The sequence below is a fragment of the Cavia porcellus genome, unplaced genomic scaffold, assembly GCF_034190915.1.
Source record: "Cavia porcellus strain 051 isolate PalLab524CR breed Dunkin Hartley unplaced genomic scaffold, mCavPor4.1 scaffold_14, whole genome shotgun sequence".
Taxonomy (NCBI): Eukaryota; Metazoa; Chordata; class Mammalia; order Rodentia; family Caviidae; genus Cavia; species Cavia porcellus.
In genome coordinates, this window is record NW_026947497.1 from 61,357,573 (window position 1) to 61,384,976 (window position 27,404).

General features: G+C 53.8%; 1 protein-coding gene and 1 long non-coding RNA gene across 2 annotated transcripts in view; both read right to left on the reverse strand.

Annotated features, from left to right (window-relative positions):
* Positions 1-627: 627 nt before the first annotated feature.
* Lyzl4 (lysozyme like 4) lies at positions 628-10,336 on the reverse strand. The gene is made up of 5 exons (XM_003477002.3): positions 9,964-10,336; positions 7,990-8,189; positions 7,763-7,912; positions 6,336-6,414; positions 628-846 (listed from the first exon to the last, which is right to left on the reverse strand). The coding sequence occupies exons 2-5, from the start codon at positions 8,126-8,128 to the stop codon at positions 777-779; spliced, it is 438 nt and encodes a 145-aa protein (XP_003477050.1). The 5' UTR covers positions 8,129-8,189; positions 9,964-10,336; the 3' UTR covers positions 628-776.
* A 6,518-nt stretch (positions 10,337-16,854) lies between these two features.
* The window catches only part of LOC134470288 (uncharacterized), a 43,756-nt gene continuing 33,206 nt past the window's right edge, over positions 16,855-27,404 (reverse strand). The window contains exon 4 of the long non-coding RNA XR_001202885.2: positions 16,855-17,608. This is a non-coding gene — a long non-coding RNA (uncharacterized LOC134470288). The remainder of the gene's footprint in view (positions 17,609-27,404) is intronic.

Here is a 27,404-nt window from a genome sequence, read left to right on the forward strand (position 1 = left end):
GTGGCCTGTTTGAATTCCCTTTTTTACACCACTGTCTGATTCTCCACTAGCACTAGATGTGTTTGTGTAGATGGCCTGGCTCTGAGCAGCGGCCCTCCGCCAGCAGGCCCAGGGCACCCAGCCTGCCGCTTCCTACCCTGCTTGGCCCCTGGGAGCCACTAAGCTCCCAGAACCAACCCGACTCTGCCTGAATGGAAAGGCGCATGGGGGACAGGTTTGTGAGTGCGACTGTGTCCTTTCTAAAAAGCCAGGCAAACAAACTCTCAGATAAAAAAGGCAGGGAGCCGACTGTCCTCAGGCCCTGAAATGGGGAAGAACTGTCCTCGTTTGTAACATTCCTGCATTTTTCTAACTCTCCCTGAGTATGTGTTATTTATAATTTTTAGAAGCTGAACCTTTCCTAAGAGGAGAGCAACTGTCCCTTGATTCTCTCCACAGAAGTGCAAGGAGGACTTTGTGTCCATGTTCCCTGCACTGTGGGCCCCACAGGGCCACCCGGGCACAGGACCCTCGCCCCAGCCTCCCTTCTGGGACCCCCTGCCTCCTCTGGGCTTTTCCTTCCTGTCCGAGTTTGACGCTGCACTGTGCACACATCTTTCCCAGACACGCTGTGTGAGGGCTGTGGTTTATTCTGCACCCCGCACCTCTGGAGAAGCCGCATCTGTGGGTCCCCTCCGGGAGCCATCGGGTGGCGGCTGGCAGCAGGCCTGAGTGCAGCGGTGAGCACAGCCCACCCGAGTCCTGGACATGTCGGACAAAGCGCGAGGTGTCAGCAGCTACAGCTTGCAGCCGTCCAGCCACCGTGGCAGGGTGTCGGCGTAATGGCAGTGCAGGGACCAGCTGAGCCTGCGGAGGAGGCCGGAGAGGGTGGTTAGGAGTGGGCACTGAGCACCTGAGCCCAGGGCCACCGTGTACACGGCCCCCAGCCCCCCAGCACCGAGCATGGATCCCTGCCATGGGCACACTCCTGAAGGCCTCCGTGCACTGGAGCCTCTGTCCCCCACCTGGGTACAGTACACCCCGGCTTACACGGGATGCCACACGAGCACGACGTCCCCTAGCCCTCACCCTGGACATCATCAGCTTTCCTGATGACAGCTTCGGACAGAGTACCACAAGGCATGTCCCAGGTGCTGCCCTGGGCCCCAGGCCCCATTGCCACTGCGGGGACCTGCTCTGCTCGTTTTCCAGAATTTCTTTTGGCACCTCACCCCTACCTAGGTCAGGCTGAGGTCCTCTGAACTTTCTGCCTGGTGCTCCAGAAGTGACTGCTCTTATTTGTACCCAGCCCCGGGCCCCTGTCCCCATTAAGCAGCAGGCCGCCTGGGAACCATCAAGAATCCTTCCATCCCTCACAGGGCAGGCTCTAGTGGGTCCTCCGGGCAGGGGTCCTCATAGCTACAGATAGCAAAAACACATACATACACATGCATACATGCACTTACACACACATGCTCTTTGCAGCCCAGGGCACACCGTTCAGAAGGGACCCCGGGGCTGTGAGGCTTTGGTCTTCTCCCTTCCTGCCATGCTGTCCTGCCAGACCTTGGGGAAAGATGCAGCGGCTGAACGCTGACTGAGCGCTCACTCCACTGAGCCTGAGAGGCAGGAAAGCCGCCCTGACTGGGCCAACACCCCATCCTCAAGGTCATGCAACGGCTCATGGCTGCCCGCTCAGAGGGTGACCGTACCCTCAGGAACGCAGGAAAGGGGCTCCAGGTACAGCCAGCGTGAGTGCAGGGAGTTCCTCTTCTGTAACTGTCCCACTGGTAATGAAACCAATCAATGGCCCAGGGATACTGAGACTAACAGCTCATTATTCAAAAAATAAAAAGCCAGATCCAAACCTCAATTTTTATGTCAGAATAAATTCCAAGAGGTCCCAAGTTTTAAGGACAAAACATAAAACCATAAAAAATTCTGTATGACAAGTATGTGCTAGTAAAAAGTATAAAATTTAAAAAGGAAATCATAAAAATTCTATTTTTCAATTTATTTCAGAAAAAAAAATTTAAATATAGGGCTTACTTTGTGCCAGAGTGTTCTAAAGTAAAGAGAAACGCAGCTCGATTTTTTTTTACAGCCTTAGGCTCTGAAAGATCTTCCCAAGGGACAGATTTCACAGAAACCACAAGATAGAAGATGAAAGATTTGAGCTTGCGATGGTATAAATACATGTAGGTGAAAATCTCATAAAGCCAAAATGCAAAAAAGAAACCTGAAAACAAAGTTCACCCAGGGTAGATGGACAAAACTGAAAGTCCTCCAGAATGAAGCACACATCAAAGAATAAGGAGAGAACACGGTCAGAATATGAATGAGCCATTCACAGAGCAGGGCCAGGACGCAGGAAAAGATGCCCTGCTTCACCTGCAGTTTAAAATGCAAAGCAACACAGAATGGCATCATCTTCTACATCTTCATTTGCCAAATAGTGCAGATCTTTACAGCTTTCCAGGGTGCTGGGCAGGGAGACACGGGCACCTCTCCAGAGTGACCATTTAGTAAGGACTCCGGCTTTTAAATGCACCAAAGGGTCCCGACAAATCCCTTGCCTGAGATTACCCTAGGGACAGAGTCCTTGCCAGAGCCCAGGGCCCCAGGGCCGGCAGCAAGCTCCTCTGTCTCCCCACTCGCAGTGATACATGAGCAAGCACCCTCTGTGCTCCTCAGGAGGGACCTCTCGTCCATGCAGTGGGTACCAGTGGCTGTGATGGGGCAGAGATGAGCTGGAGAGCCGAGACCAGCTCTGCTGATAGGAGAAGCAGCCTGAAGTTCCATGCACAGGATTCTCCGGGTGCTTTAAGATATCTGTGTGTACATTTCTTTCCTCTGATTAAGGAGATATATTAACCATGCGGACCTAAGGTTGCTGCTCGTAAGTGAGAAAAGTTTGGTCTTTTACTTGTTCTGTAAAGTGTAATTAATCAAAAAGTACAAGTATTATGACTATCTCTTGGTGGTGGCTCTAGTCACAGCCTCAGTTTTATGGGAGACGTTAAATAGGCGCCCACCATGTGCCTGACAGAGAACCTCATGCTAGGGGTTCACAGGGGAGGAAAACAAACGCAGTCTTGGAATTTAGCTCCACAATACCTTGAAGACAGAAATCCACAGTACAAGGCTGGTCTGTGACTCGGACAGCAGTTTCCCCTGCCCCCAGATCCTGGGGGGTCAGAGCAGGAACACCCACCATGTTTTGGGCAAGGAAATAAGCCTGGCTGCAGATCTGCACCCCCCTCCCTGACCCTGCTCAGAAACCATGGGCCAGGACCCACAGGAGGACGGCACTGCTGTCCCTGGTTACCTTCAGCACAGAAAGGTCAAAGGTGTCCTGTGACAACCATGCCCACCTCTTTTGTAGCCTGGGAAACCCAGGCTTGGAACTGTGCCAATCCAGGACCTACCTCTGCAGCCCCTAGAAAGATACTCTCCACTCTGTGTCTGCCTTTCCTCATTTTTACAGTGGGATAAGAACATCCTTGTCATGAGGATTACAAGATGATGTGTGTAAACACACAAAGCCTATATACTCAGGCAGTCAAGAAATTGTAAGCAGTTCCTATTAAAGAATTTCCTCTGTGATGTGATAGCTTCTACTGGAAGATTATCAGTAGTTTAGAAACAATTTTAGGGGGAGGACTCATTGACTGTGACATAAACCCCACTCTTAGAACAATTAAGATGGGAAATGTTGTTCCATCTGGAAGTGAGGAAATACAACATTGTTTCTAGATCTAACTGGAGACTGCAGTACTCAGAATCAACCAGGTGGGCAACTTTGAGTTATAGGATGGGGAAAAAAAAAAAAAAACAGGAAATGTAGACTTGGCCGGGGCACAGCGTGCACTGCACAGTGCAGGACTCCAAGACAAACGCCCCTGGGGGGATGCAGCAGTGCGGGGGGGGGGGGATGCAGGATTTTTATGTACTGCGTTAGTTCAACACAGTAGAAAGAACCAAACGCTCATGCCAGCAAAACCTCCAAACTGGAAACTGGGACAAAATATGTGTGCACCAGTGACATCACCCAATCACAGGAGTCCAAGACAAGAAAAAGCAACACAATCTCTCTACTTGGCAAATGTCGAACCTGGTTTGTAAATCTGTCCTATTTGAGAAGGCTGAAGGGGAAAAACTAGCAGGGCACCCGTGGGCAAAGTTGGGAGAAGAAAACTGGGGCATCGCCGTGAAATTCAAAGGAATGTTCTTCTGAAAATGGCACTGCTGGATCCAGGAGTAAGTTTCATAGCACTAACATCCCCATAAGGACGCGTCCAGACATGGCTTCTGGGAAAAGCCACAGGAGAGAAGAGAGATTTTCTTTAAAAGACAATAATTTGAATCTTAAAAGTAGGATGGACACGGTAACACAGGTCATAAAAAAACCAAAAAGGTAGTAACTCAAAGTCAACATGCATTTGTGATTTTTAAAAATCTTCAGCAACCTAGAAATGGGAAGCAGCACTGTCAATCTGATTAGGGGGCTGGGGATTTAGCTCAGCGGCATAAGCACCTGCCTTGCAAGCAGGCGGTCGTGGGTTCGATCCCTGTACCGATAAAAATGAAAAAGACAAAAAAAAAAAATCTGATTAGGGGCATCACAGAAGATTAAACATCACCCATAATAATAACACACTTAGCTGCTTGGCTGTGAGATTGGAAGCCAGATAAGGACGTCATCTGGACTGGACTGAAGACCCCAGCCAGTGCAGTAAGGCAAGAAATACAGCCATGTTACAGAGCCACATGTAGAAGGCAAAATGGTGAAGGTTTCAGGAGAAATTTGGAAAATGGCACCACAGTCAAGAATGTGACATATTTCTGTTTAACAATAATCATAAAGGGGAAGTGGTTGTGCATTCCAGTGTATAAGGACCAACCACTGATAGTTACCATTTGGAAGGTGAAAAGCAATCTGTAGAATGAAAGAAGGTATTTGAAACTCATGTGTTTAACCAAGGCTTTAAGGTAGACTGTGTAACTACTCTAAACATGAATATGAACAAGACAAAAACACAAGGGAAAACCTGGCAAAAACCAAACAGGCACTTTATACACACAATGAAGATATCCAAATAGCCAATGGACATTTGAAAACACACGAACCCCATTAGTAACTGGATTATGGAAAATAAAACCATAAGGAAATACGACTACATGGTCATGAGAATAAACTAGAACATGCCAAATACTGGTGAGAAAGTAGGGCAACTAAAATCCATAGTTACTGGCAGCAGTGTAAGTTGATAAAAAAAAGAAATCTCTAGAAAATTGTTGGGCACAATATATTGAACCCAAAAGATGCCTTCAATGATCAGCAATTTTACCCTTGGAAATCTATTTCTATCTTCGCAAAGACAAGGATAAAGTGTTCATGGCAGCTCTAAAGTAGTAGAAAGCACCCAAATGCCCACCAGCATAAGAATGGAAACGTTTGGATGCAATGGAAACATTGTTTGGATGCAACGGGCATCCATACAATGGAAGCCCATACAGCCACGAGCTGGATGGATTACTATAAACACAGCAATATGAACACGTACAGCAGTGAGCAGAAGGTGTCAGAGACAGGACAAACCTTTTGTGCATTTTGGAAGATTTCATCTGCAAATACCTGCCTGGCTTAGGAGGGAATTAGAGATGCAGTCATTTTTGGCAACAGTTATAAAACAGTTGGTTAGTATACCAACAGTGTAAAAAGCCTTTTTCTTTTCGTTTGTTTGCTTTTGGTTTTGGTTTTGAGACAAGGATTTGCTCTCTTGTTTTTCTAGTGGGTTGTTTGGGCCCTTTTCAACAATTACGAGGACTTAAATTGTACAAGTCAGCAAAGGACAGGGGAAAAATCACAAATAAACATCAATATGTAACAAACATGGGAGAACATATCCCTAACAAAATAATATAAAAAGAAAAAAAATGATACAATAAAATTATTCACCTTGCAAATGGCAGTGTTTTTGATTGGTGAGAATAATGCAAATAGACACTTTAATAAACTCTGTGGAGACATATATATTGTTACAATCCTGCAGGAGAGTCATTTTACAAGTATCAAGAACTCTGAAAACCTTGTAGCAATGTATGTGGAACAATCAGAGATATATACAGACTGATTTTAAAGATTCACATCCTCCCCCATCCTACAGAGCACTACACAGATGTGGGAAAGTACAACTCCAGGTGACCCCGTGACAACTCCCTCCTTCTGCTGCAGAAATGCTCTGCCACCTAACTGGATGGGGAGGAGCCTCCGGGATAGGTCAGGGTCAGGCTAAAGATCACACAGTCACCTGACTGTCACTAACACCAGCGAATAAGAGGGCACCACTTACCATGCTCCCAGCCCTTTTTTTCCTTGCACGATTTTCTTGACACATTTGATTGTGTCCTTTAAATTCGAATTCAGCAAAGCTGTGGAGACAGTAAAGTGGGTGATTCCACGCCACACCATGTAGTTCAGGGTGCCTCCGGGGCTCATGCAAGACAGCTTCCTACTTCTCCCAAGAATAAATCCATCTGGCATGACACACTGGAGTGGTGGGGTTACGGGGCTGAGAGTCACCCCAGGAGGAGGCTGTCCCAGCACAGGGAGCAGCATGAGGGCCAGCAGAGTGCCAGGGACCAGCGTGTCTACACCCACACTTCCCATGAGATACAGATCTCGGGTCTGCTGTGTTTCTCTCTTTGCCCCATCTGCTGTGAAGCCTGGGGAGACACGGAACGACTCAGCATATAACTGAGTGATGTGTTTGTGTGGCCATCTCCCGAGTGGCCGTCACTCATCCTGGGCACCACGGACACTGCACACATCACTGCACTGCAGCGGCCCTGGGCAGGGGTTCACACTGTACCCACTGTATCAGAGAGGAGGTTTAGGACTTGGCTTCCCACAGGAACATCAGCATCCCCCACATCCTTCCTTCTCCCAGAATCTTGAGCCCCAAGTCCGACTACAGGGCCAACACACACTGGGTTCACTGCTGCTTCCAAGGCTGCCAGCTTTGCCCCCACCCCTAGCTGCCTCCTGAATCCAGACTGGAAGCCGAAAGTGCCAGCAGGTCCCCAGCCAGTGGTGACAGAGGCGCTGCTCCTGCGGTGTGGTGGACAAGGCCCCTGGCTGGCTGTGCAGCCACCTGGGGAGGGGGGCATGCTGCTGAGCTTCTGCCTGGTGCCCCCACTTGCCAGCTGTGGTGTGGTGTGGCATGGGTGTGATAACAGGGCCCAGCTCACAGCTCATCACGGGGCCACTGTGACTGTCAGGTGAGTTCCTGCAGGGCTCAGGGGGTGCCTGGCAGACGGCAAGCATCCACACAACCGCACCTCAGATCTGCAGTCCGTGGGCGCTCAATAAATGCTTACAGGAAGGGAACCGTGGGCAGCACCTCCACTTGCCACAGGGACTGGCTGGGCCCTTGGGTGCACAAACTTCCCTCGGGGTAACAGCGCCATGCCCCAGGGACAGCCTTGCCTTTCCAAGCGGCAGCGTCTGTCCCCTCAGGAGCAGAGCAGTGGCAGATGGGTGACATCAGGCCCAGGGGGCCCTCTCACTGGCCCCAGTCTCCAGCTCTGTGAGGGGCAGGAGCTGTAGCACTCCTCAATGCCCCAACCCCTGCTCCCACCCCTGGATGGGGGTCTCTGTCACCCCAAACTTTCTCAGCCTCCGGGGACCCACCACGGATGTGCCTCCTCTGCTCCCTCAAGCCCTCCCTGGGGGAGGCCACACCCCAGCACCCCAGCTTGGAGAGCGCCCATTCTCCACCTGAGCAGTCCACATTGCAGAGGTTCCTGCCTGGCCCACACCACTTGCGGTCGTGGATCTGGAAGAGGCCGTAGCCCAGGGAGCCGTCCCGCCGGTTCTCATACACTGCTGAGGGGTTGAACTTGCTCTCGAAATAAGCCAGGCACACCCCTAGGATGAAGGGGGTGTGAGGCCAGCCGTGAGCCCCAGCGGGTGTACAGGCTGAGGTGGAGGAGCTGAGCACTCACAGTTGGCGAGGCTGTAACCCTCGAAGTAGTTCAGGCCCCCTTCATGGAGCCTCCGAGCCACCTCACAGCGACCTAGGATGTGGGGGCCGCAGGGGACCACGAGGCAGCCCAGGAGGAAGAGCAGCACCAGCGCCCGCATCGTCCTCCTGGCTCTGGCACAGCTCCTGCCCTCCGGACAGCAGGCCTGGGGATGAGGAGCCCTGCGGGCAGAGGGGTCACCCAGCCGGCTCAGGAATCAGGAGTCCCCGCCAGCCCTGGTCCCTCCTGATTCTTGGCCAACACAAGGCACCTTGACCTCCTCTGCATTGTGTTTCTAGTTTTTGAAAATGTGTATCAGTGCGAGTCCACAGTGCACAGTGCCCGAGTTCCTGCGGGGAGCTGCTGCCTGCACACAGCATCTTCATTCTCCTTGCCTCTCTTTCCCTCCTGTCCTCTCCCCTCTGGCACATCTCGGTCCCCTTCTCCCCTTCCCCTTTGAAAAAGCTCTATCTCCCTATTTCCCATCCTCTATCCCTTATTTTGCTTTTTTACTTTATACTTTGGGTTTCTACCCTGTGATGTTTAGGTCATGTGTCTGATTTATGTCACTTAACACTGTGGTCTCAAGGTGCATCTGTCTTCCTACAAATGACCCAGGTTTATCTTCATGGCAAAGTAGTGCCCCTTTCGTGGCCCTGACAGGTGACTCTCCTGTTCCTGGTGGGGGTGTGGCTTTTTGGGGGTGTGGTATTTTGAGACAAGATCTCACTGTGTAGTCCAGACTGGCCTTGAACTTGCAGTGATCCTTCTGCTTCAGCCACCCAAGTGCTAGGATTATACCCACCATGCCCGGCTGACCATCTCACTTTGTGCCCTGCCCATTCCTCAAGTGAGACGATACAACAGGAAGTCAGGACACACCTACTTCCTGCACAGCCATGGTCCTCGACACTCAGTACACACCTACCCCTGGGTACATCACCCCCTCTTGTTGTCACCATTCCCACATGCGTGACATCCTCAGGGGTCACCTGCATGGCGGGTCCTCAGCCTGGCCATGGGGGCTGGAAGCTTTTGCTCCCGGGATTGCCCAGTCAGGGCTGATCTTTTAGGGCAGACCTGGCCACAAGGTGCCGGCAGCTCCCTCTCCTCGGCCATGACAACAGCAGAGCCTGGAAGATTGCACTTCAAGGAGGTATTGTAGCCCTCCAGCCGCCTGGTGCATGCAGACATGGCCGTGCAATGGGCACGGAGCCTGAGGACCCAGCACCTGGCACAGTGCTCGAAATTGATGGCACACACACCACAGAGGGCTGTTTGTGCCCATGGAAAGCTCTCAGAGGTTCACCATCACTAATCCAGGCATGGCTCGCAGATAGGCTGGGTCCAGATGCCCTCAGCGATCCAAGCTGTGACCTTAGACAAATTACTCAACTGCCCTGTGCCTTGGTTTCCCTAAGATGGCAGTTTCCCGACCACATTGAAAAGGTAGTGAGTCAGGTCCACAGTGCCCTAGGTTCCCTGTGAACATTTGCTTTTCTGAGCCCTACCTGTAAACTCGTTCTTAGCGAGTGTGAATTTCTGCACTTGCCCAGAAGTCCATCTGCCTTTCCCGACAGCTAGAACTCCAGGGCCTGCAGCCCAGCGTGAGAGACCTGCATGCCTGCTGTCCCTCTACCCTGCTGTCCCTTCAGCGGGGAGCTCATCCTCCCCACTGCACCGTCCCCTCTGCCCTCTGACTGCTCAGTGGTCTCTTCACTGCCTCCTCCCAGGCCCTCCTCCTCTGTCCTCCACACTGCTGTCCACATGGAGGCACAGGGTCCTGTGAGACACTCTGTCCACCAGATAACCCAGCACGTGCCCTAGGCCCCCACCTCCTCCTGGGTTTGTAGTGGCATTGTGACTCATGAGCGTAAGTGAATGTGCTGACCTCTGCCTGTCCCCGTCCGCCACCATCTCCCCTTCCCAGTCCCGGCTCCCTGCATCCCTGGGCACCTTCCTGGGCAGGAGAGGTGGCCCTGCAGAGTCTGCAGAGCCTCAGTGTCTGCTCGGGGATGGCGCTTGGCCTGCTCTCCGCTCCTGGAGTTTCCAATGCTGCTGCCTTAATAATTCAGTCACCTTCTCCCAAAAGCATCAGAGCCTTCGGTCTGTCCCCATGACCAGCGCTTCTAGAACCTTTGCTATGACATCAGCTGCTGAGCACCAGAACACTCTCAACAGGGTCCGTCACCTTCATGTCTGTGTCGTTTCCTACCGCTGCTATCGAGAGCTGCCGCACTTCTGGAGGCTGGCGCAGCACGGGTCAGCCAGCATTCAAAGCTGCGCACGTCAGAAGTCTGCGGGCCTCTCGGGCTAAAGTCAAGGTGACCGCAGGCTGTGTCCTGTCTGGGAGCTCCCGGGCCCTCTGCTGGCCTCTCCCTCGGGAGCTGGCAGTGACAGCCTCCTTACGCCATCCCTCGCTGGCTATGCTCTCTGTGGTCTTCTCAGCTCTGCTCTCTCCTGGGTCTCCAAAGCCACCAAGGGAGCCTCCTCCGCCACTCCAGGGCCCTGAGCTACACTGGTCCACCCAGAATCAAGTCCCTAATCAGAACTGCAAGTCCTCCTGCAGGAACAGAGGGCTCGCAGCCAGGCCGTGGACTCCACCAGCCAGTGTTCCTCAGGCCCCACCGGACCCCATCAGTGGAGCAGGGAGAGCCCCTCACTCAGCTCTCCTGCCTGAGGACCAAGGTAAGCTATCTCTAAGGCCCTTTCTAACTCCAAAAGCAGAGTTGTTGAGAAGATTGAGGGCGAACTAGCATTTGAGAACACAGACATGCTCTGGATGCCTCCAAGAAGATGGGAAGTAGTTGATTAACATAAATTGATAAAGGGTGTGGTGGTACACGCCTGTAATCCCAACACCCAGAAGGCTGAGGCAGGAGAACTGCTGGGCTACATAGTGAGTTCAACCTGAACTATAGACTCCATCTCAAAAAACGTATATAAATAAATAAAATGAAGTGGAAAATCATAAAAGAAAAAAGGATCAAAGTAGGCCACAACCCTCGAGCTTAGGCCCACGTACTCCATCTTGCTCGGCTATCTTCAGCTAGGTCTTTTCCCAGACACAAGTCACCGGCCAGAGGGCTGTGCAGATGTCTGGTGCAGGTTACACTGCGCCATACTCCATTGGCTAGTCTTGAGGTCTTAAAGGGAAGCAAGAATTTTAAAACAGGCAAAGGAAGCAACGTCCCCTACCTCCTTCTGGATTTCTGTGACTTTGTAACTTCCTTGTAACTGCCGTGACTTTGTAAACTGTCTCTTCCTGCTCCTTTGTTAAAATATATTTTAACAAAGCCTTCAGCTTGGCTTTGATCATCACCTTGAGCTCCAAGGACCGACTCCGCTTGTCTTCCGTGGTGCTCACCGGTTTCCTGCCGAAGTTGAGGGTGATGTCTACCTTCTTTAAACCTGTGACCGGGCTTGCAGAGACCTCTGCTACTGCCCTCATCCCCAAGAGCATTTGGCAACATGATCTACTTTACAACAGCTTTTGCAGATGGTCCTGAAACAGCATGCCTTCCAGAAAACCTGGTCAAGAGGGACTACATCTCTTCTCCTGAGCCAGAGAGGGGCTCAGTGGTTCGGGTGCCCTGGTTCCAGGGCCTCCTCTGTCTTCTACAGCCACACAGATTCCGTTCCCATGTGAGACTTGCCCACTGAGGTGCAGAGAGCATGTGTCTGGGGTACACAGGAGGGCACAGAGTCAGCTGCCCTCGCTGCCAGGTCCGAGGCTGAGCAGGGAGGTAGCAAAATGGGAGGTAGCTTGGGTAGGGGTTTCTGGCCAAGGCAGCCACAGGCCAAATCCAGCCAGGTGGCTGTTTGATAGCAGTCTTGCTGGAACACATCCACACTCTCAGCTTCCGGCTGTCTAATGGCTCCTTTTGGCCTCAGTGGCAGACTGAGGGGTTGAAAAAGAGACAGAAGGATCAGGAACACGAAGAAGTGATCTGCCAGCTTTGCCAAAAGGATTCACTGAGCTGTGGAGCAGGACTTGGCCAGACTCGTCTGGTGCTGGGTTTGTGCCCTGGTTTTGCTGTACCCCTCTGTGTGACGTGGCAAAGGCCACTGCTCCTTCCCATGGCTGTTTCTTCACCTGCAAGATGGCTGTTGTGCGGTGAAAGTGACACAGTGCACCTGAGCTCAGCGCCACCACCCACCAGAGAGAAGAGGGCTGCTCTAAGGCTCCTGCACTAACCACACTGGGTAAAGGTTCCGCTGGTTCAAGGTGAAACTTCCAGGAGGCCTATGGATGAACTTGGGACTGAAGCCCACCTCTCGCCTGGCTCGCAACCTATGCAAACTTGGGCTTGGGCTCTTTCCTGGTGAACCTGGGCCTCTGGCCTTGAGGACCTTGCAGGGATCTCAGATGCAGGTGGAGCACAGAACAAGAGTCATCGAATCACTGTCACAGAAATGGGTCCACCAAGGTCCAGCCAAGGCAGTAGGAATGCCAAGAGTTAAGGCCAACCTGGCCTATTGAGCCACTGTGGCGAAGCATGAGGAGGCAGGACTCTCTCCTGTGAGGGCTCTGTCACTGGGTCCTGGGGTTCGGTGGGCTCCTTCTAGAGTTTTCAGGTTCTTGCCCTGAACAAAGAATTGGACAAAACAAGTGCAAAAGGTACCGAGATTTTGTATTTACTAAAGGTAGAAAGAGAAGAATGCTTTTCAGAGTGAGAGCGCGCACTAAAAGGGATTCCAATGGCCAGAAGCTCAATGGCCACCATCTTTGTATCCCCCACTCCTCTGGCTGACATCAGATCTAGGCCATCCTATCACAAGCCCTCTTGATCTCATGTCAGAATTAAAGATCACACTTTCTGATTGGTCCCAGTTTAGAACTTCTGCTGTTATGTGTCCTGGATTTCTGTGATTGACAGGTCATACCTGCATGCCCAACCAGAGAGCTGTGTTAAAATCTCCTGCCTTAGCTTTGTATCTTATGCCCCAGCCAGCTGAGTCCTCAGTTTCCCTACCTTCACCTCTCCACTGGCCTCAGGTAGCTGCTGCTGCTCACTGGGAACCCCACCACCACATCCTAGCCCTGTTTCTGGAATGAGAATGTGTTAGTTACCTTCTCATTGCTGAAACAAAATACCCAACACCACAAGTTAAAGGAGGAGAGCTTTAGTTTGCCTCAAAGTTTGTAAAGATTTGGCCCTGCTAGTGAGTCATGCAGGTGGGTATGCATTGCCAGTGGGTGTAATCCACCGGCCAACTCCTTGCCTTGGAGTCAACTGTATACCCATCCTTCCAGCCATGCTCACAGTGACCCATCTCTTCCCACGGGGCTTTATCTCCCAACCCCACACCCAGCTGAAAACTCATCATTACTCCAACGCCACAGGGCCGTGACCCAGCATCACACACACACACAGGGCTCAGCATCCAACACCCGTGAGCAGTACCTTATGCCCACAATTCAGCACCACACACCTGTGGTCCAGTTGCCTCCCGAAAGCTCCATCTGTGAGTACAGGAGGCTTTGGGAAACGGCTAGATATAAATCACAACAGTACCACTGGTCACCCTGGCAGAGCCAGTTATGCCAGACATGTCAGCAAGGCCACCATGAACCGCCAGGCCCACACACCAGCTGACCACATACCAGGAAGCGCTAAGTGAGTGACAACTCTCACTCCCGGCTTGGAAGAGGAATGTGAACCAGTGGCTGTAAGTGGCATGTCCTCTCTCCAGCCTGCATTTTCAAGCCTCCATCTGCACGTGCTCTGGCCCGCTGGACCAGCTTCCCCATGGACCACGTCTGCAGAGGGGACTGGTCAGGCTGGTGCTGGCTCACCCATATCCAATGAAGGGGTGACCCCCCCCAGGGAGAAGGGCATCGCCTGTGTCTTGTAAAACTTCATCTACCTTTCCTCAAACTGTCTACAAGCTGCCACCAGGTAGGGCTCCTCTCAAGCAAAGGCACGGGTCCTGGCCCCTCAGTTCAGTTGCCCTGCTATTGAGTCATTAGGTATGCGTGGGCAGGTGGGTTTCGTGTTGCCAATGGGTTTAGCCCACCAGCCGTATCCTCTGTACATTCTGGGTGGGAGCTTCTCTTGCAGAAACAGGTTGTGGTTTTGTACGACATTCACTCACCTGAGAATAGTTATAAGCCCAATGTAACCTGGACATTATGCCATGTACCGGGGGCACAAACACAAGCATGTGGCATGACAGGCCACACAGCAGGCTGGCAGGCCAGTGAACACTGCACAGGAGGCCATGCGCATTTCTGTGGGGCAAAGAGAAGACAGCGCCAACCCATCTGATGGAACAGGAAGAAAGGAAAAGATGTTGGAGCAGTCACTTTACCAGTGCTGGGCCTCGATGCCAGTACCTACAGTGTAAATTAAGAGGTTCGTCTGGCTCATGGTTCCAGTGGGTTCAGTCCATGGCCAGCTAGCTCCAAGGCAGAACAACAAGACGGAAAGGCTTGGAAGGAAAGACCGTAGCTCACTTCCTGGCTTCCAGGAAGCAGAGGGAGAGAGAAGAGGAACAGTTGGGGACCAGAACATACCATTCCAGGGCACATCCCAGTGATCACCCCCAGCAAGCCCCACTCCCCATAGCACATTGAGCCATGAACTCATCCATGGATTAATCAACTAAAGATTATGGTTCCCCATGATCCGGTCACCTTTCATGCACTGAGACTTTAGGGAACTGCTCCTCTTCCTCCCTGCCACTCTGCAGTGCCACCCTGCCTTGGAGCCAGCTGACTATGGACTGAAGCCTGCATAAACTGTGAGCTAAAATAAACCTGACCCTGTGTGACCCTGGTGGCACTCAGGGACATGCAGTGTCACCATGGACTATTCTTAGTCCAAACGTTTAGCAGAGTAGATCTGGAGACACCAGCTGCAGACTCTGGGTGTCCTATAGACGTAGGGCTGGAGGACGCAGCATCAGGAGAGATGCAGGGCCTGGACATCGCGCCTCACCGGGGGAGCCCACTTCACTGAGCCAGAGGCACTTTGCAAACCTTGGCTCTGGACTGAAAGAAACGTCTCCACGGGCCTCTGTGGGCCCACTGAGGACATCTGTGTATGGACATCCGTGTGTGACTGTTAGACCCAAGTCCATACTAGGAGAGCAATGTCACCAAGCCTACAGTGGCTATGGGTAAATGCACATGTGTGTGTGCAGAGGGAGACAGGGCACACGAGTGGTGAGGGGCAGAGACAGTATACCCAGCTCAGGGGCTGAGGGATGCCCATCCCATTGCTCTTGTAACACAAAAGGCAAATTTTTCAGCTGGCCAGAGCAGCACATGCCTATAGTCCCGTACTCTGAGAGGCTGGGGCAGGAAGATTGCCAAGTTTGAGCCAGGCTGGACAGTTTGGTAATTTAGCAAGACCCTATCTCAAAAATAAATCAGTTTTTAAATGCTGAAGGTGTGGCTTGGTCTGAAGGTTCTAAGTGCTATCCCCCACCCACACACACACACACAGAGAAGTAAATTTTTAAAGAGGTGGAGGAAGAGGAAGAAGTAGGAGAGGACTGGATTAGCCAGAAGACGGACATTATCTGCTGCCCTGGGCCTGGCCTGGGATTAGCAGGAAAATAGCAGCCCGGAGGCCTGAGATCATTACAAGGAAAGATTCTACCAGGGCCTTTCCCACCTCTGGACAAACAGCTTCCAGAGCCCAATTCCACTGGCTCCCAGGCAGAGTGCAGCCTGGGCCATGCGGACAATGCAAAAGGCCAAGTGAGGCTGGAAGAGACACTGGGTGGCCTTCAGATCTGTGCCATGCTGATTCCAAAAGCAAGGACATGCATGCTCCAGCTACTCTCAAAAAGTGTGTGCCGCAGAGAGAACTCGGACTGCGGTGGCTGCACGCCTCCCCTTCACACTGGAATGTTATCTCTCGAGTTTAACAGCTCTCATGCACAAACATAGCAGCCACACAGGGAAAGTAAAGAGTCTGCCCAAGGCCCCAAGGGAAGAACATGCGCAAGAAAGAGGAGTGTGGGGACCATAGTAGCTGGGTTTTCTGCAAAACCAATGGAGCAGCCACTAAAACAGCAAGAAGGGATGGGCCCGAATAACAGCACTGATGAGCAAACTACAGCAGAAATCAGGCCGAGTGGAGGGGAGGGGGGTGACAAAGAAGAGCACCAGGCTGTGCGACACACAGAATAAAACAAAATGTGTTTGACCTCAAAAAGGAGATTGCTCAGGTGTTGAGAGGATTCTGAATTTGGCAGCTGAGGGGCAAAGATCATTCAGCAATGTTTAGATCAGAGCCTACAGTCTGCAGATCCCTGCAGTGGCCCTGGGGTGCAAGCTCCACAGCACAGTCCCTGTCCCTGTCCCTGAACAGGACGCACCCCCACCTCAGGGCCACCCACTGGGAATCCCACCTGAGCTCCATCCCGGAAGCCCAGGCCCTGCCAGGACTCTCCAGTCCTCACTCGACCTTCTCCATATGGAATCCTAGGGCAACAGAGAGACGCTTGGGTGGGAAGCTGGTCCTCCAAGATCCCCTTCAGTTAGGCGAACAGATCCTGCAGGGATCCTGCAGAAATACATGTTCTGGGTCCTGGGGCAAAGCGGGACCTGAGAGCTTAAAGTTGAGCTTCTCAGTTGTGCCATCCACATTTCAAGGGCCCTGTGGGCACCCTTTTGGGCACAACATCGTGAATGTTTTCATCATCACGAAAAGCTCTGTTGACTAAGGCAGGGGACAAATGCCCCCACGGTGGACTGTTTGTGTCCCTCCAGAATTCATATGTCAGACCCCACCTCCCAGCGTGAGGGGGACGTGGCGGGTCTGTCTAACTTTCCCGTCCTTGTGCTGGGACAGTGGAGACTGAAGCTGGCAACACAGCAAACAGAAGTGGTGAGGAACGGCCAATGCTTGTTTATCAGGCAGACGAGAGGAAAGCTCTCTCTCTCTGCTAGTTACAGAGACGTGCCATAGGGCAGGGACCATAGATGTTTTGGTTCACTGTCATTTTATACAGTTTTGGGGATCAGTGTATGTGGCAGGAATCAAGGAGGCCTTTGATGTCTGGACGACCAGCTGCTTCACTTCCTCCAAGGTCTCTCCCCTTGGGTTAAGGACATACTCTTTTTGTCTTTTGCATTTTAAAGTTGGTATGCTAATTCTCTTAGGCACCTACTTTTAGTTTACCTATTTAGGGCCCACCCTTCCCCTGCCTGCCTAACTTCCCGTCTCCTGGCTTCGATGTCCCTAATAGAATAGGTACCTACAAACCAGGAGCCCAGTGAGCTCACCAGCATGCAGGAGAAATGGGACCTCCACCCTCCAGACCTCTGAGAAATGCATTTCCGTTGCGTGTAAGTCACTGGTCCCTGAAACTAAGCTGCCTGCCTCCTCCAGAAGTGCTTTTTCTTCCTCGCTGGATAGATGTCCAAAGGCTGTGGTTCCCCAGGGTGCTGCTGGCCCAGCTCAGCTTCCGGCTCTGCCGTCCACAGCCGGCCATGCCCTTCTGGGGAAGTGGAGCCCGCACAGCTGTCAGTTAACTCTGGGCAGCTGTGAGCACAATCAGCATCCAATCAGGGGCGACTGGCTCACTTAGGGCCTGGTGATCATCACCCTTGCTCTGTCCTCTCGCCATCTGACACTCAGACCTAGAAAAACAAGGGAACGGTGAGTTCTTGTCCCAAGGCCTCCCTAGTCTTCCCCAAAGCACATAAACCAGAGCAATCCCTAACTCCCACACGACATTTGGGAGGAGGTAGGCAGTGGCCCATGGGCCCTGGCTTTATGTTCAGGTATCCGGATGAGGATGAAGCCCCTTTCCTCTTTTCTAAAGGTGCCCAGATGCCTAGCACCCTGGTGTCAGAGTCACAGCTCCTGTGGGTTTGGAAATCAAGGAATCCACGTGGTGGAGACAGGAACCACAGTGCACGAATTCAGGCGACAAGAAGTGTTAGCTCTCTCCATCATGTCATTCTGCGGCTTGTGGTGTTTTCCTGAAGACACTGGGATGTGCCTTCTGGCTGGCACTTCCAGGAGAAAGAAGTAACTTTGCCAGTGGCTGGGAGTCACGTACAGCGGCCCCTCCTTAAGGTCACTTGTGCCCTCCCCGGGCTGCCTCTGGGCCAGGCCAGCAGCACCCAGCATCCAGCACCCTCACCCTGTGCACCACAGCTCTGCTGCAAGCCCACCCCAACGCCAGAACTATCCCAGGAGTGGCTGAAGACTCTAACAAGAGTGCACAGCCACCTAAACTGTCCCCGCCCCATGCCGCCTCTGCCTCCTCCCAAGGGCACATTTAATAAATGTCCTGCCAGCGGCTCCCCATCCAGAGCCTGCTGCCCACCCTGCTCCAGGCCCTCTGGCTCTCCTAACCCAAAGTGAGGGAGGTGACTGTTGTCAGTCAACCCTGGCATCGCTGAGATGCCCACACTCCTTCTGGTCCCCAGAGCTCTTGCCCCTGGCCACTGCTCTGCCAGCCTTTGAGACCTGCTGCTTAGGAGTGTCCTCTGTGCTCCTGGATGCTTGACAGGAAGAGCTGCCCCCCACGCCCCGGCAGCCTCAGAGGACTCTGTCTGAGGCCCATGCCCCTGTGTGGCCCCACAGCGGCAGGAATCTGCCCTTACACTCCACAGACCCTTTCAGGGATGGCTGTGCCCTCCCCTCTCTGGGGTGTGGCAGAGGCAGGGGACAGGGACAGAGCCCCTTGTTGCCAGTTTTCATGATTACACACCCTCCGACTGCTCTCTCCTTGAGAGGGAAGATTCTTTGTAACTGCTTTGAGCAGCAGGAGCAGCAGTGACACAGGGACCTTGCAGACACTACTGGGCCCAGTCTTAAGAATCCTGCCTCTTGGGACTGTCACTCTGGATGCCTGGAGCGCTCCCTGCTGGCCGTTGCTGAGCTCAGCCTAAGGGCCACACTGCCCAGCAGGGGAAGCTGGCCTGGGCCCCCAGTCAGACCACCCCAACTGCAGAACACTCAGCCACCCATTTGGGACAGCAGCCCTGTTCCACCAGGCCTCTGTGAGGAACCCCAACATCACCTGCTGAGGACACCGCACAGATGGGCTTCGAGTCCCCTTCCTGACCGGTGTCCTACGATAGCGGGGGCCCCATTGGTTAGGTGAGACCTCCAAAATCTGAATCTGAGCCCCTCTGTCCAGCAGCAGCACAGCTGTGCCACAGGGTTTAAACATTAAAAATTGTGAAAATAAACTGCTGCAGTGCAGCAGGAGACTGACTGCGGCCAGCGAGGGGCCCTGAGTGGTGGGCACAGAGGCGTCATAGACACCGGCTTTGGCGAGTTGTGAGGCAGCAGCACACACAGCCTCGGCCCTGCAATCCCGCCCTGAGCCCTGCGTAGGCTCTGTGGGCAGCCAGGCTTCAGAAGCATTAAACGAGATGGGGAAAGGGTCATGAAATCCGAACACTAGAGCCGACTGGGAATGGCTCTGAGCGGAGCCGGGCCCATGGAACCTCTTTACACCCCTCTGGCGTTTCCTCCTTGGCTCCTGCTGGGTTAGGAAGACGCAGCTGTTGTGGGGTTAAATGTAGGCTTCCGGCCTCAGCCACTGGAACTGCGTTTCCCAGCTTGGTGCTTTCTAAGGTTAAGGAACTGGCAGGTCTGGTGGCCTGGCACATGGCTAGACTGTGGGCTGGTGAGCTCTCTGAGGTCCTGAGTCTCAGTGGAGAGGAAACTCTTACCCCAGATTGTGTCTGCAACTTTACCCAAGCAGCCCATCCCCAGCCACTCCTCCTCCCCTCTACCCGCAGAAGCCGTGATCTACCGAAGGTGTGGTCCACAGCTTCCTGCTCCACTGCTGATCCACCCTTCCCCACCATGTGCCCACCCAGTGGCTCAGCCATCCTTGTGAGTCCGTGAATGTAACAAACCATCTTCCCAGGGGCTCTGGTCCCTGCCTTGCTGACCTGTCCACACCTGAGGGGTCATCCGACCTACTATTTACAGCGAGCCTCCTCAGGCTGCTCGGACTACTGGGCCAGGACACCCCAGGCAGGGGCACTTATGACCAACAGAGAGCCAAACAGCTCAGCTCCTGCACCTTCAGGAAGATGCAAAGCAAACCAAACTAAAACGTCTCCTTAGAGCCACCAGGATGGCTACAGGCAAAAGTCGGGAAACTGGGAGAGTGTAGAGAAGTGGAGCCTGCCACCTCCCCTGCAGGAAGGGTTGTAGGATGGCAGCGCCACTCTGGGGAAAAACCAGGAAGCTCCCAAAATGTTAAACACAGAGTCCCATCCAAGGCATCTACCCAACAGAAAGAAAATATCAACTCTTAAAAACTTGGACTAAATGTTTACAGCAGCAATATTTGTTCTCACTCCAATGTGAAAACAACCCAAATGTCCATCCACAGATGATGAACAAAGACAATGTGGTATATCCATACAGTGGAACATTACTCAGCAAGAACAAAGTGCTGGTGCCTGCCACTGGGCTGAGGACTGGTCAAGGGAGCCTGCATGTTTCAGGACTTTGTTCACATGGGCATGGAGGATAGGCAAATGTACAGAGACCAGAAGCGAATTAGCTGCCTGTCAGAGCAGGGAACTCTTAGGGGACAGAAAGCGACTGCCACAGCTAAGGAGTTCCCTTGGGGGATGAAAAACATGTTCTGCAGTTAACTGTGGCTATGGGTGAACAAAAGTGGGTGGCTGCATTAAAAATCACAAATTATGCTTTAAATGAATAAATTGTGCAGCAAATGAAGCACATGTCACGTTACTTGCAGTGGAGAGAGGGGGGCTGCTGGGTCGCAGCAGTGCAGGCCTGTGTTAAACCCTCAACTGCTCTCCTGCTGCCCAGCAGAAGGCCTTCTTGGGGCTCCTCATTTAACCTCTCTGAGCTCCTGTGTCCACAGCCGTGAGCAGGGTCCACACAGTGCCAAACAGGCAGCACCAATGATGAGCACGTGTGCCAGCTGCTTAGTGAGTTTCTCAGAGCCCGGGTGGCACCAGGAAAGAGACGCTGACCACAGACGCTGACCACAGGGGTCGCTGACTGCCTTGCTCCAACAGCAGTGAGGGTGCCCTGCGTCTTCCCAGGTCTAGGCCTGACCACGCGGTGGGACCAGGCCAATCCTGCCTGGGGGCCACAGCCTCTGGGGAGACACCAGACGGGTGGGTGGGAGCCAAGCAGCTCACCTGTGCTTTCTGCACACCAGGCCTGCAAGTGAGGTTTCCTCTGAAGCCGCTGTCCTCGTGCTGAGAGGTGGTGTCCAGAGCCACTCCACCCCCGAGCCATCCTGAGCCCTGCCCTTCAGGACGGACACAACCTCTCTGGGGTGCACTTGTCCCCCACACGCTGTCCTGGAGAGCAGGCCCCAGAGGTCAGCTGGACCCCTCCCATGAGTCCCAGAAAGCTGAATTTCCCTCCAGGTTGGTGCTGCAAATGGCCCAGAGCTTCTGATTCAGTCTGGCTCCTTCAAACAAGTCTGGATTAAATTTGGATCTTCCAAAAATAAAAAAATAAAGTAAAATAAATTTGGGTCTTCCAGAAGCGTCAGTGACTGAGTCAGGAAGCGTGGCTCAGTGACAAGTTTGCCAAGTGCGGGCCTTGGCTCCTCGTCACACTTCACTCTCCTCAGTGATGCAAGCCTGTGTCTCACACGCACGGGGACTCGGTTAGCCTGATGGTGGGAAGGATGCCCGGTGGGCTGCAGTCCCCCACTCCCCACTTCCCTGGGTCCACCTAGGTCCTCAGCCCCCTGATCTGCTGGGGCCAACCCGGGACAACCTGGGGACCAGGAGCAGAGTCTGCCAGCAATGCGCCTGCCCCCCAGTCTCCCCTGCCTCCTCTTTCTGTCTGTTCAGCTGCAGCACAGCAGATGGGCCCGCTGGGATCCTCGATTTTGGCAGTGACACAATGATGGTCCCCCGCTGGGAAGTGGCAGAGAGAGCCGATGGCAGAAGCTCCTGGCAGATGACAGAGGGAGTGGGCACACCTGCCCTGTAACAGGCTGACAGCTGTCACCACAAGACCCAGCGCCTTGGAAACCAGGAGTGGGGACAGGATGGGGATGAGCCGCTGGGGCTGTGAGCCGTCCCTGCTGCCGAAGATGCCCTGCAGTGGGCACCGAGGGAGGGGAAGGAGTCAAAGTCCTGGCTTTCAAGTTTGAAAGTCAACTGTGATCTCATAGCACGCGGTGCAGAATGACGAGACGAGATGATTCGGAATATCTGCATCACCACGGTGGACCAAGGGCTCAGATCCCAGAAAAACCAGTCCCCAAGGAATCCCTGCCATCCTCACCAGCCTCCCAGCTGGAGTGGCCCCGTGAAGTCTGGAGACCTCTGCTGGCTCAGGGCAGACATTCGCGGGGCTGAGAATCAGGGTGGAATCACAAGGCTGTGGGCCCGGCCTCTCGGGAAATGTGGAGAAAAGCATTCGCACCTGTGGGGAAGCGGGATGACCCCATGGCCCCACTCGGCAAGGAGGCCCCTGGAAGGAGCCTCAGGTGGCATCCTGTCCTCCCAGCCTCAAGGCCCTGGATCCGGCAAGCTCAGCCTCAGGAGCTCCGGCTTGGGAGGCTGTGACAGGAAGGCCCCTGCTGAGGCTGGGAACCCCAGAGCAGGAGGCTGTAGGCTGCCCCAGGTGTGAGGACCGCCAGGGCAGAGTCCCCAGGACCACAGAGGGGCAGAGAGGCCATACGGGTGCTCTGACACGGTGGGGCCACACTCAGAGGAACCCAGCTTCAGGGCTGTCCCAGTGGGGGTAGCAGGCGGGGACAGTGGACTCATTTCCCCGGGAAAGACACTGATGCCATGCAGGTGACCCTTCTGAGGGTCTTCGGCCACAGCTCACACTCTCTGGGAAGTGGGCACGACCTTGGGGACCTTGGGAAGAAACATGTTTCCTTTGCATTCCAATTCTACAGTCTGTTCCTCAGAAAACACTAAGCCTTACCTGGTGTAGTGGTGCGTGCCTGTAATCCCAGCATTTGGGAGGCTGAGGCAGGAGGATCACCATGATTTTGAGGCCAGCCTGGGCTATTCAGCAAAACCTCATCTCAAAAAAGAACCAAAACCATACATGGATGAAAGAAAGCAGTCTCTGCTGGGCTATGCTAGTGACAGTGACACTGTACCTGACTGTGATGCCCAAGTCAGGCTTGGACAGAGCCCACCTGGATTTCAGTCCTGGGTCTGAGGCACTGAGTAAGTCCCTGAACCTGTCTGTGCCCTGTCTCCCATCCTGAACCTAAGGATGAGAGGCGGGTGAGCCACTCGGGCTTTCCTGGATAATAAAGGAGTCCTCTCTGTGGACACAAGCAGCACTCTAGACCCGGATGCTGCAGCTTGACTCCAACATGGCCCACACTGGAGGGAAACGGAGGCACCGTCCCACTCCACTCCTCACCTCTCCTTTCCGTGTGCAGGTGACTAACCCAGCTGTAGGGGCCCAGGAGTGTGGTGCCACTGCCATCTGGTGGCCACGCCACCACCTGGCCCGTGCACTGAGGATGTCAGGACGCAGGGCCACCATCCCCAGGGCCTCCTGAAGACCGGGGACTTCCTGACCGGCACGGGACCCCAGAGTCCACACTCCCTGAGCCGTGAGTGTCAGCAACACGTGTATGCTCCCACGCAGAAGGCAGAAGGACTGCAGGTAAGCAGGGCAGCTGGGCTGCCTCGGTGGGCCTCGAGGTGCTGGAGCAACAGCCCCTTCCTACTTCCCGTCATCTGGCTTCTCTTTACCCTTCCCCATGGGAGAAGGGTGGAGAAACATGGGAGAAAATCCTTACAGAGGGTCATGAAGCCATGTGCCCCCAACGCTGCTGCTGTGTGGGCCCCATCCCCGCCGGCGGCATCACACCCACCCCTCGCAGAGGCCGTTCACTGGGTGGTGTCTGGGATGTGCCCCTCAACCCACCAGGCCTGTTGGTGCTCCAAGGGCCTCAGCACATGGTCCTGGTGTGAATAGTGCTCCCGGGGCCCGGCCAGCCTGTGGTTACCGCCATGCAGCCTGGCAGGGCACTCACCCCCGCCACGGTCTTCACACCAGCACCCCAGCCATGGGTAGTCTGGATGAGGCTGATTTGGAGGCCCTGTGTCAGTCCACTGGGATCTTAAGTCAAGGAAGCCAGGCAGGCCCCTGGACAGTGTCGTTGTGGGGCCCTGGCCAGATCCCTCTGGGTCAGGTGGGTGTGTCCACTCCAAAGGGTGTCAGCTGCCACCACGTAAGAGCTGCCCCTTCTCTGGAAAATCTCTCTCCCATATCCCACCAGAAGCCGCAGGGGTCACTGGCCTGTCCTCCAGGCCAGCTCTGCGGTGGACTGACATCCCAGCACTCTTCCCTGCCATGTGCTTCCTCCATTAGAGCTGCAGCCCGGGGCACTGCTCCAACACAGGTCCCAAATCCTCACTTCGGACTTCACTTCCAGGGGCCACCTAAGGCAGTCATGTCCTGCTCAATGTCCTACTGGACTGGGAAACAAAGCGACAAAGATTTTCCCCAACCAGGCTTTAGACAGGCTCCTCAGAGCCCGCTTTGTGGTGAGGCCTCAACTTTATCTTGACTAAAAACTGTTGACCCTCAGCACATACGATTATGGCCTGCCCAGCCCTGAAAGACTTAAACCAACACTGACATAGTTTCTAACTGTTCAAGGCCACCCTAGGGTGACACTTAGCACGTGGCCACCTGAAGAACAGAACTCAGTAACAGACAGGCCTTGGAATCCCTTCCCCCTTAGAACAGAAACAGTAGAAAGCTCACATGTATAAATCCTTTCTCTCTCCCTCTTCGATCTCCAGGAACCCAAGGCAAAATGTCAACTCTGGGAATCCCAAGAAACCAGACGCCATCAGCCACCAAATCAGTTTTAACAAAGACAGGTGTGCCGGCCCTCGGACAGCCCTACTGAGGCCCCGAGCCTGCCCTGCTTCTCTGCCGTGTCTTCCCACTTCAGCAGTTCTCTCGACATCACTGTGTCTTCCTGCGCACTGGTGATTTGTTCTTCTTCATCTCAAGTAGGATTCTGTCGTGTGAATGCATCTCCAACACTGTTGACCTGTTTTCCTGCTGTGAATAATCGTTATCTCCAAATTGGAGCTTACGAGTAAAGGTGCTAAGAACACCAAGGCATAGTTTTTGAGACTGCTTTCTTTGAGGCTCACGGATCCCAAGTCAGGGTGCAGCTAGCACTCAGGGAAACACCCCAGCAGCCCAGCAGTGCTTCATGGAAGATGTGGTTCCCCGCCCCCGGGGCCCCTCAGGACAGGATTTGGGGCTGGCAGGAGGTTGTCTCTGTTCAGGGCTCTCAGTCAGGACAGCCCTGCCAGCTGCAGGTGGCACTCGGTGATGCACCCCGGGGGCTGCAGCTCTTTCTCAGAGAGGGGCTCCACCAGCCAGCCTCAGGCAGGCATTCAGTCCGTGCCCTCTGCCCTGGGCTCACACACCGCCAGCTCCGCAGGGATGAGTGCCTGCCGGCGTCTTTTTCTTTTTCTTTTTCCTCTTTTGTCTTTGCAGTCAGCTGAGAAATCTTACTCTGCTCAGTCTTTCATAAAGGCTAGATGCTGAGGAGCCAGCAGTAAACAAAAGACAGAATGAAAACACAACAAACAGAAGCCAAACCCTGTATGGAGGGTTGACCGAGGAGCTGCCCTTGAAAGCAGACCATGTCTGCAGAAGACTGCTGCCTCAGACTCCCTGTTCTTGTGTTGGGGCCACATGACTCGTTCCAACCAAGGCTGTGCCACACAGTATCTGTGCACTGTCCCCTGGGGCACAACTCTCCAGCCTCTCTCCCTGGTCTGCTGGCCACTGCAGTTGGGTGTAGCCTCTGTGAGCCTTGGCGCAGCAGCCTCCCCACCTCCAGACTTGTGTTAAATCATCGAGACCTGGGGCTTTTTGTTACTCAGCCAAACCCTGCAATCTTGACTGACACAGAAAGTTAGCACCAGCAAGACCAAAAACCTAAAAGGTGATGTCACCGACAGACAGTGGGTAGAGAGGAGACCCACATGGCTGGGAAGACAAAACCCCCCAGCATTCCCCACAAAGCATTCGGGAAGACTACCACCTGTGACTGAGCAAGAGAGGGGCCATGTTTCTTGTAAGCCTGGCACAAGGGGAATGTTGGACACAAACTGGTCCCCCCCCCATCTGTGGCCCCACTGGGAAGGTGTCAAAGTAAAAAGTTCATAAAGAATCACTTGCCGTGAGAAACGAAGCTGAACGGAAAGCACTCAGAAATGTGCAATGTCACATTACTGAAAGAGTCAACTGTTTGTCAGACATGGTGGCACACACCCATCATCCACATACATTGGAGGCTGAAACAGGAGAGTGCTGTGAGGTGGAGGCCAACATGGGCCTCAAGAAGTCGGCTATTTAAGGCTTCTTACCATGAGAAAACAATATGAGAAAGCCTTTGGGTGCAAACCCCACCCAAACTCAGCATTTGGCAAAGATCAGATAAAAAGCAGCGGTTTTTGTCCATGCTCAGAGCAGCCCTCCTCAGAACAAGAATGCAATACAGAGAGGGAGAAGGAAGACAGCAGAGCGACACAGGAAACCTGAGAACGAGGGCCCGGAGGGAGCTGCATTTACAGAAGGACTGGGACCACATAACAACATATCCACCAAGTGTTTGACCCACCAGAGAGAAGACCCCAAAGGCACAGAATCCCATGATTAACCCCAGCCCCCCTTTTGCTTGGCAGAAAGAGAGCTAAGACAGGCACAGCCCCAAGGACACGATGTCCTCAGCCCCAGCTCAGATCAGCAGCGAAGGCTCCGGGGAAGAAAAAGCCTGCTAAGGCAACTAGGCGGCCTCATCCCTGCACCAGGGGACCCACAACACCACCTAAGGACCCCACCTGGAGACCCCACCCAGGGGCAGCTGCAGATGTAAGTTTGGGGTTCATTATTCTGCATGAGGTATGTGAGGCTGTAAATCCAGAAGAGACTTTCCAAGCTGCGTGATCCACCTGCTGAGCCCAGAGACACTGCGAGTTCGGGGAGCCAAGGAGATGGGCAGAAGTGGCAAAGGAGCCTGAGATTTGAGATTCGTGGAGGCAGCAGGAGACCGGAGAGCACAGAGGCTTCACCACCAAGCGCACAACACACCCCGAAGAGCGACTGAAAGTGCAAGGTGTTCCTGTGCTGGAGACAACGCAGCTGCGTGCTGCAGGGTCCTTTACAGCAAGGCGGGGGCGGGACCAAGGAGCACAAAGGCACCCGGAGCAGTGAGGTGGGTGCTGGTGTGGTGGCGGGGTCGGCAACGGAGCCCTGAGGAGCATGGGAGGCGCTGCGGCTTAGGGATGCGTCGAAGCTGCAGGGGCCACAGCCTGCCTCAGCGGTGGGGACAGTGTTGTCCCCTGGCAGCTCCTGTGGGGTGAGCCAGGTCATCTCTGCACGTCCGTTGGCTGACCTGGGCTCCCTGAGAGCCAAGGAAACCACTAGGACTTCAGTTTCTTC